The following is an 8,905-nucleotide window of genomic DNA, read 5'->3' on the forward strand; positions in this document are numbered from 1 at the left end:
GGGGCGGGAGGTGAAGAGAGTTTATTTAGCTCAGATTCCTCGCGCTGAGTTTTTAGGTGAACCTGAAAACGCAGTAAGAATGTATTTGCTTTTTTAAAATATATTTAAAATTGACAATTCAGCTGTTTATGGAGGAATGTAGAGTTTCCACCCTGAATTGAGGGGGACACATCCTGGTATTAATTACTCGTGAGAGTCCCATGGACTGCAAAAAGATCAAATCTATCCATTCTGAAGGAAATCAGGGTGAATTTTTATGGTAGCCCAAATCTCAGTTGTACGGGTGTAGGTATATTTCTCAATTTTAACTCATGAGCTATTGCTGCAATCTGCTCTGATTGTATATTTTATCTTTAGGAACGCTGTTTTTATTGTGTTGTGCGAACTGGTCTTTGACCATAATACATTATCTATCACCCTGCTGTTGGGAAAGATGGAGGGCGCAAGGAGAAGGGGAGGACAGAGGACGAGATGGTGGGACAGTGTTCTTGAAGCTACCAGCATGAGTTTCCCCAAACTGCGGGAGGCAGTGGAAGACAGGAGGGCCTGGCGTGCTCTGGTCCAGGGGGTCACGAAGAGGCGGACACGACTAAACAACAACCATTTGTGTCCTGTTCTTAAAGCCAACCTGAAATATACCCGGAGTCGAGTGTGGATTTCATGCTCTTTATTCAGCTCATAGTAGAGAGGAAGGAATGGAAGTTCCCCCATAATGTAATAATAATAATAATAATAATAATTTATTATTTGTACCCCGCCCATCTGGCTGGGTTTCCCCAGCCACTCTGGGCGGCTTCCATAGAAACCAAAAATACACTAAAATATCACAGATTAAAAACTTCCCTGAACAGGGCTGCCTTAAGATGTCTTCTGAATGTCAGGTAGTTATTTATCGCTTTGACATCCGATGGGAGGGCATTCCACAGGGCAGGCGCCACTACCGAGAAGGCCCTCTGCCTGGTTCCCTGTAGCTTTGCTTCTCCCAATGAGGGAACCGCCAGAAGGCCCTCGGCGCTGGACCTCAGCGTCCGGGCAGAACGATGGGGGTCTTCTTTATATACATTATTTACACAATGGCCCCCATGTGATTGGCTAATTCTGGGATTCTCCTGTAGGCCAATCAGGTTGCGGATTCACTTCCACCTGGAGCTGGATTGGGTGGCTCCTGTGGACCAATCAGACTGGTCCTAGAACAATAGGATCCAGAATGCAGTAATCAGACTGCTGCATTTTGGATCCTATTCAACTCAGTACACAACACAACCTGACAACTCAATAATTAAGAAACGGTTAAACAGAAATTAAACTTTTCTGTATGGTATATCTTGTTACAGGCCAGACCAGTCCCCACCAAGCGGTGCGCGAGATTGCAGGGGCTCCAGGCGCTTGTCCTGGGTTCGTATCACCGGGCTGGATGACAGCTGACAGAGAGCAGGGCACGTGATTCCTGCACTGCGAGGGGTAGGGCTAGATGGCCCCTGGGTGCCCCTTCCAAGTCGACAGTTCTATATGTTGTGACGCGGGGTTTGTGATTTCAGCTCTCTTGACATAATATGCTGGAGACAGTTCTGTAGTAACACTTCTTTATTAAAGCAAACAAGACTGAGAACTGAGGAGGGGAGAGCTACATTTATAGGGACAGGGAACTAGCTAGAAGGGATACATTTTGGAGGGAACAATATCAGGCAATCACAGTCCTGCCTTTTGGAGGAAACCAATAAGACAGAGGATCCAAATACAGCAGCTTAAATGAACCAATAGTAGCTGTACCCTCTGGAACCAAAAGGCAGTTACTTTACCCTAATGCAATTACAGACAATAATAATACAGATATAAAATCCTTTGACTCAATACACAACACTATACTTCTGTGAAAGGCCTGCGCAAGAGTCCAGAAATGCAGGCCTCGGCCGAGAACCCTCCTCACTCGCCGCCCTTTGCCCGACTGGCCGGATTCCCTGCACCGGAGCCGCCACATCACGGGGACCCTCCCTGCGCCCGCCTCCTCTGCAAGCTCATTGGTCCTGCCGGATCTCCTTTTACCTAATATGGCAAGGTTGCCCGCGCAGGATCTTTGCTCACTGGTTGGCTCCGCCTGTCAGTCCAACTGCATCCGCGCCCGCCCCGCAACAAGTAGGACAACGAAGCAAAGGCTTCTGGGTAATGTAGTCGACGCAGCGCTGGAGAAAGCGGCGGGGCGATGAATTGGGACCCTCAGGGGTCATCTGGTCCAGCCCCCTGCAATGCAGGAATCACAGAGCAGAGATCTCCTTTGCTTGTGCTCGCCTGGATCTCTCTAAATCAAGTGAAGTGGCTGAATTAATGCCTCTTATTGATTTCCTCCTGCAGCAACAATATTCGTCATCATGAGCATTAATAGTGTGACTCTGTGTTCCTTGCGCAGATTCATATTATTTTATTTTGTATATAAATATATGAATGAATTTATTAATACGGTCATAGACCAGCTTCAACACACACAATATCACAGATCATAAAAAAATATCAGGAATACAAGGGACAATATGCAATAACAAGAATTTAAATATAAAAATTAAAATTAATTGTTAGCGTGCCCCCTGTAATTAACATTTAGGGGATTGGACATTATGGGATACCACTTGCTTCCTGCGATTGATTGCAGACGCACAGAATTTAGCTACATTTAATGTAGTCTTGGGCTTCTTGTCCTCTAGCAGTAGTTTTAGACTATGGTATTCCGATTCTTTCCTAGATTTTTGCAAAACAGGTGTAATAAAAGTCAAACGTATATCCTCATAAAGACAACAACGTAATAGTACATGTGAAGCAGTTTAAACTTCCAACGAACCACAAGGACAGACCCGTGCTGTGTATGGTTTACCCTCAAATCTGCCCATATATAAATATACATAAGTAGTATAATGAGAATTATTGGAAGTTACATATATTAATTTCTTATGTAAGTGTAATATATTGTATTTGTTTGTTTTTCTAACTTTTCTTACTTTATTGTTTTTAGTCATTTGTATCGTCTTTTGTATTATATGTTATGTATATTTGTCTATGTGAAAATTAATAAAGATTTTCTTTTTTAAAAAAGCATTAATAGTGTGACTCTCCTGCCCATCCTCTCGGAGGAGAGCCCAGGGCGCCGCCACAAAGGAGGTTGTGTAAGAATGGCCTGGCATAGCAGGGGCTGCAAAGGGCTATGAACGGGGCCCATCCATCCTGTTATAAGAAAAAAACTGCTCCTTTTCCCCTTATGGGGTCCCCAGGAGCCCGTATGGAGTCCTTATGTAGGTTCCCTATCGGTAGGAGAAAATAACAGAGGCTAAGCAGAGAATATTGAGAAGCAAAGCAGCTAGTAAGCCTGATCTTTATTAAACTTTTGCAACAGGGTCCCCTGCTCACCCCACGCAGAAGGGAGTAGAGGAACCCAGAACAATGGTGTACAAGCTCTTATATAGACTTTTGAAATTGCCCACACTGTAGGCCAAGACCACCCCCCAAAACATCATTCATACATACACTGCAGAAAGAGGTGGTCCCCAGCAGAATTTTGAGTGTGCTGTTTCTCTCCTGTCTGCCAGGATACCTGATAATGCCTTATCTCAGGAGTGTCCAAACTTTTTTCAAAGAAGGCCATATTTGGTGAAGTGGTCATGCGTGACGGCCGACCAGAGGGCCAACCAGAGCTGTTGAGATTTTTTTAGGATTTTACCCCAGGAAGTAAACTGCCACAGGGGCCAGATTGAATTGACCGGTGGGCCGAATTAGTCCCCCGAAACAGACTTTGGACATGCCTTATCTGATTGCATTTTCTGGGTAGTCTGGCAATTCCTTTGGGATGGTAAATACTTGCTGAATCTCTTATGCCCGGGGTGCCCAAACTTTTTTCAAAGAGGGCCAGATTTGATGAAGTGAACAGGAGCCGACCAAAGTTGTAGAGCTTTTTTAAGACTGAAATTTTTACCCTGCAGGGGCCGGATTAAACCAACCAGCAGTCCGGATAGGCCCCCGAAATGGACTTTGGACACGCCTGTCTTACACAAATTGATAGCGTGCTCAGTTTAACAGGTACTTGCAGACTGTATTTACAGTAAGCCCCTACAGTCCAAAGACCATTCAAAAGCTTTTCCCAATTCCTTCCACCTTGCAGAGAAATATTTGAGGTCAATTTGGGAGAGTCAAAATGCCTTTAGGATTGCTCTCCTGTACTATTTCATACACGTAGTTTATATACCTATGTATGCTATTGCCTTGTACATTTATTAACATTTATTCTATATATATCAGACCCTATAATTCCTGTAACACTGGACTATGTTGTGCTGGTCGACTGGCCACGCACTCTGCGTAGGTTCAGGAACACGCCACTGGGGGAAACTTCAGCATCCCAAGCGGCCCTGGGGGCTGAGCCTCGTCCCCCTAAGCCATGGGTAGGCAAACTAAGGTCCGGGGGCCGGATGCGGCCCAATCGCCTTCTCAATCCGGCCCTCGGATGGTCCGGGAATCAGAGTGTTTTTACATGAGTCGAATGTGTGCTTTTATTTCAAATGCATCTCTGGGTTATTTGTGGGGCACAGGAATTCGTTCGTTTTTTTCTTCAAAATATAGTCCGGCCCCCCACAAGGTCTGAGGGACAGTGGACCGGCCCCCTGCTGAAAAAGTTTGCTGACCCCTGCCTAAGTAAAGAAGGGTGCGCGCGTCCAGAAGTGCAGGAGAAGCAGAGCCCCCGTCCTCTTGCCCATGACATCTCCGCTGCAACCCCCCCCTCGAGGAACTCTGTACATGCTCAGAGGGCGGCCCGTCGTGCCCAGAGAGATCTCTTCCCGGGAAGCCGGCGGCGCGGCAGGACTCCCTGGACGACCAGGCGGAGGCGGACCCCAGCTGGCAGCGTCCCCGCCCGCCGGGCCGCCCCCTCCGGCTGCCCCGCCGCGCCTGGCCCTGCCCGGCGGAGCGCGAGTCCGGCGTGGCCGGTCCTGCCCGCGGCGGGCGAGAAGCCGAAGGCGCGCCATGGCCTCGGCGTCGGGGGGCAGCGGCGCCTCGGAGGAGCTGAAGCAGCAGCTGCTGATCGGCCAGTTCGTGGTGGCGGCCGGCTGCGCCGCAGACCAAGCCCGGCAGCTCCTGCAAGCCGCCCACTGGCAGTACGAGGTGGGCCGCGGAGGCGGAAAGGCGCACCCACGGGGGGCTGAGCCCCCTCTCGGCTTGGGAAAGGTCTAATATTGGGGGGTGGGGGGGAAGCAAGAGGCGTCTGGGGTTGGTAGGATCGGAGCGGGATTCCGCCCTCGGGGCATGTGCAGAGTGCCTGCCCATCGCGCTCTTGCGTGGGCCACTTTGCGCATCTCAGAGCTGGGTTAAATGCGTGCGCCTAGCCCGGGAGAGAGGGGGGTCCTTCCGCCTCCCCAGCCAGCCGGGCCTGATCCATGCCCCAACCGGTTCCCGTGGCCTCGTGGAGTAACAGGTGTCCGAGGCCGGTCCGGGATGGGGGAGATGCAAGAGAAAGGAGGAAAGTTCCGACCAGAAAAGCGCGGTGTTTCCGACGAATGCACAGTAACGTGTCATAAAATGCAGGTCACATTCCAGCAGCGCCCTGCAGGATTCCAGGCATCCGGACCCAGCAACCCTGCTGGACTACAACTCCCATCCTCCCTGACCGCTGGTCCTGGTAGCTGGGGACGATGGGAGTTGTAGTCCAACAACAGCTGGGGACCCGGGTTCGAGGAAGACAATGATCAGTGCCTGGATGTGGGACCAGCTGGAGACCTCAAATGTAGCTGCTGCCTCGGGTTCCGTGATGGGAGAAAGATGGGATATAAATGCAAGACAGGTAAAATAAATGCACCTGTACACCTCCCTCCCCCTGAAAAAAAAAATGCCTTGCAAACCCCACCAACAGAACTTCCAAAGCTCATGAACTTTTTCCTAGCTTCTGCTAAAAGCTACTTGCTTCTGGAAGAAGTGTGTTTGTTTGCATGGAGGGAGGAAGGAAGGGAATTCAAATATCGAGTCTTTGGTTTGCTCAGTCAAAGAGCAAAGGACACATTCTAGCACCTGGGGATCCTATTAGAGGTCTATCCTCCCATTAAAATCCTGCTCTAACTAGGACTGAGATTATCCCCCTCCTCACCTTGCGGGGTGGGGGCTCCCTTGTGTTCCACCACCACCTCCCTATTGTGTACAGGGGGGGACGACCCTCCATCCTCCTGCCCCAGAGTGCCTTTATTCATTCTTTCATTTATATCCCACCTTTTACTTCCAAGGAGCTCAAGATGGCGTACATGACTCTTCCCTTCCTCCTTTAATCCCCACAACAGCCCTGTGAGGTCGCCTAGGCTGAGAGAGGCAGTGGGGCTCAAGACGCGAGAGCTTCCCAACCTAAGTGGGGATTCGAACCCTGGTCTCTGCCAGGTCCTGGTCCCCCCGCTCTAACCACTATGCCACACCGTCTCTTTCCCCAGCTACCTAGCTGCCTCTAGAGCAGGGTTTCCCAAACCTGGGTCTCCAGCTGTTTTTGGACTACAATTCCCATCTTCCCTGACCATTGATACTGCTAGCTAGGGATGATGGGAGCTGTAGTTCAAAAACAGCTAGAGGCCCAAGTTTTGGCAACTCTGTAATCTAAACCTTGACTGGAATTGCCTTTGGCCCTTTAATTGTGTGCATGTGCGCATCTGTGCATCAATCTTAACAGCATCTTAGGCATAGGACTGCAGGCCAGCCAGCAACACTCTGCTTACCTCTTCTTCCTGTTTCCCGGCTTTCTACAGACAGCCCTCAGCGCATTTTTCCAAGAATCCGGCATCCCCTACAGCCATCCCCACCATCAGATGGTAAGTGGCCTGCAAAACGTTTCCTCCTTGAGATGTTTATGGGATGAACAGGGCTTCCAGAACCTGGAAGTGAGTTTTGAGTGTGGATGGGGTCAGGCAGGAGAGAGGAGTGCTTGCTTACCCCCCTTGGTCTGCAGAGAACCTAAGAAGAGCCTGTGTCCAGCAACCAGAGGCAGGATTGAGGGGAACACGACCGGCACTGGGCAACGAGGGGTGCCACAACAAGGACTTAGAAGGCAAGAGGTGGGGTGGGGGCTGCCTTTTGGCAACATGCAGGGCCCTGTTGAAATTTGAAAGCCCAAAGCCAGCATCCTGTTCTCCCAGTGGCCAGCTGGACTCCCCCAGGGGAATCCACCCACAAGCAAGAGACCTGGGCACAGAGCAACTTTTGCCACCTGTAGTTTCCAGCAACGGACCTTCAGAAGCATGGCTGACCATGGAGGCCCAGCATGGCCGTCCTGGCTAGGAGCCATCAGTTGCCCTCTTCTCTGTGAATTGGGCTTATCTTCTTCTAAAGCAGGGGTCAGCAAACATTTTCAGCAGAGGGCCGGTCCACTGTCCCTGAGACCTTGTGGGGGGCCGGACTATATTTTTTTTGGGGGGGGGGGAAATGAACGAATTCCTATGCCCCACAAATAAGCCAGAGATGCTTTTTAAATAAAAGGACACATTCTTCTCATGTAAAAACACGCTGATTCTTGGACCGTCTGCAGGCCAGATTTAGAAGGCGATTGGGCCGCATCCGGCTCCCGGGCCTTAGGTTGCCTCCCCATGTTCTAAAGCCATCTAGGTTGGCCTTCAGGAGTTTAATTATGTCTTGTGTGAAGGACCTTCTTTTCTCTGTCCTGATCCTTCCAACTTTCAGCCTCGTTGGGTCTCCCTCTCCCAACCCCCCCTCCCAACCCCCCAGGGCTGCTGCAATTGGGGGCAGGACTGGGGACCTTCTTCCTTCTGCATGCCGAGCAGATGCTCAGCCTCCTTCATGACAGGCTTTGCCCAACATCCTCTGCCTTCTTCTCCAGCGACAAACAGGCTGAGCTAAAGGGATGGGGAGTCCGGGATTTTGTCGCGATTGTGACTCTTACCGCAGGAAGGACGGCTCCGTGGTAATGCTGGGGGGCACCCCCTCTGACCTCCCCCTCTTGTCTTCTTTCCCTGCAGATGTGCACGCCTGCCAACACGCCCGCCACCCCGCCCAGCTTTCCCGAGGCCCTCGCCATGTTCTCCCGCCTCAAGGCCTCGGAGCCAGCCGCCTCTCCTCCCCTTCCACCACCCCCACTGCCCCAGCCCGGAGCCTTTCCCTGGCCAGCCTGCTCCCTGCCTGGGCAGCCGGGCGCATGGACTCCCAGCCACCCTCTGCAACCGGCAGGCTGGCCTGGCAGCCTCTCCCAGCAAGGCAGCTCCGAGCCAAAGACCAGTGCCATGCTGGAGGCCGAGAGATGAGGAGACAAGGGCCACGCAGCAGATACGTGGTGAGACCCACAGCACTTCAGAGACACGGACAGAGAAGCCCCTGACAGCCCCAGGGGCGTTGCTTGACTCTGGAGTTTGGGGGCACCAGGCCTAGCTGCAAGGGGGAGGCTGGTGCCAAGGTCTCTGTGTGGCTGTTGTGTTTGAGACGCACTCAGAGCAAGGTGGGCATGAGAGAGTTCTGCTTCCCTACTCCAGTGCCTTTCCTGTATGCGGGGGGGGGGCAGTTTTGCAGGCTTTTCCTGGAGGAAACCCACCCCTGTTGGGCTCCCAGCAGTTCACTTCTCTGCTGTCTCTGCCACCTCAGCTCTGCCCAAGGTGGGCGTTGCTGCTCCCCTCCAACCTTCAACTCACTGCAAAGGAGCCTTGGGACGGGGGCGGCGGAAGGGGTGGGCTGACCTGGGTGCCACTTGGGGGGGTGACAAGATGGCCCCTGCCTCCCCCCAGCTGTAGAGCAGCTGAGGGCGCGCAGTGTCCGTACGGACGTCTGTACGGGCTACCTCTTGCACGGCAACCGGGCTGCTGCACATGCGCACTCCGTACGGGATGCCACTTGCACAGCGTCCGTACGGGTTGCCACTTCCGCCACTACTTGGAGCAAGGCTGAGCAGAATCCTGGG

At 51.9% G+C, this 8,905-nt stretch overlaps 1 protein-coding gene across 2 annotated transcripts; it reads left to right on the forward strand.

Moving 5' to 3' along the window:
- Nucleotides 1–4,893: 4,893 nt before the first annotated feature.
- UBALD1 (UBA like domain containing 1) lies at nucleotides 4,894–8,614 on the forward strand. 2 transcript variants are annotated; one of them, XM_083585948.1, is made up of 4 exons: nucleotides 4,894–5,136; nucleotides 5,557–5,812; nucleotides 6,753–6,815; nucleotides 7,977–8,614. In XM_083585948.1, the coding sequence occupies exons 2-4, from the start codon at nucleotides 5,714–5,716 to the stop codon at nucleotides 8,256–8,258; spliced, it is 444 nt and encodes a 147-aa protein (XP_083442074.1). In that variant the 5' UTR covers nucleotides 4,894–5,136; nucleotides 5,557–5,713; the 3' UTR covers nucleotides 8,259–8,614. The 2 variants fall into 2 exon arrangements, with proteins under 2 accessions (XP_083442074.1, XP_083442073.1); XM_083585947.1 differs by lacking the exon at nucleotides 5,557–5,812 and having other exon boundaries at nucleotides 4,954–5,136.
- Nucleotides 8,615–8,905: the final 291 nt, after the last annotated feature.

The sequence above is a fragment of the Podarcis filfolensis genome (genome assembly GCF_964270895.1).
Source record: "Podarcis filfolensis genome assembly, chromosome: 14".
Classification (NCBI taxonomy): Eukaryota; Metazoa; Chordata; class Lepidosauria; order Squamata; family Lacertidae; genus Podarcis; species Podarcis filfolensis.

Bases quoted from the DNA above. Each gene is read 5' to 3' on its own strand.
- UBALD1 (XM_083585947.1), top strand. From the start codon at position 4,999: ATGGCCTCGGCGTCGGGGGGCAGCGGCGCCTCGGAGGAGCTGAAGCAG. The intron at 5,137-6,752 runs GTGGGCCGCGGA...GGCTTTCTACAG, and splicing joins CCGCCCACTGGCAGTACGAG to ACAGCCCTCAGCGCATTTTT. The intron at 6,816-7,976 runs GTAAGTGGCCTG...CTTTCCCTGCAG, and splicing joins GCCATCCCCACCATCAGATG to ATGTGCACGCCTGCCAACAC.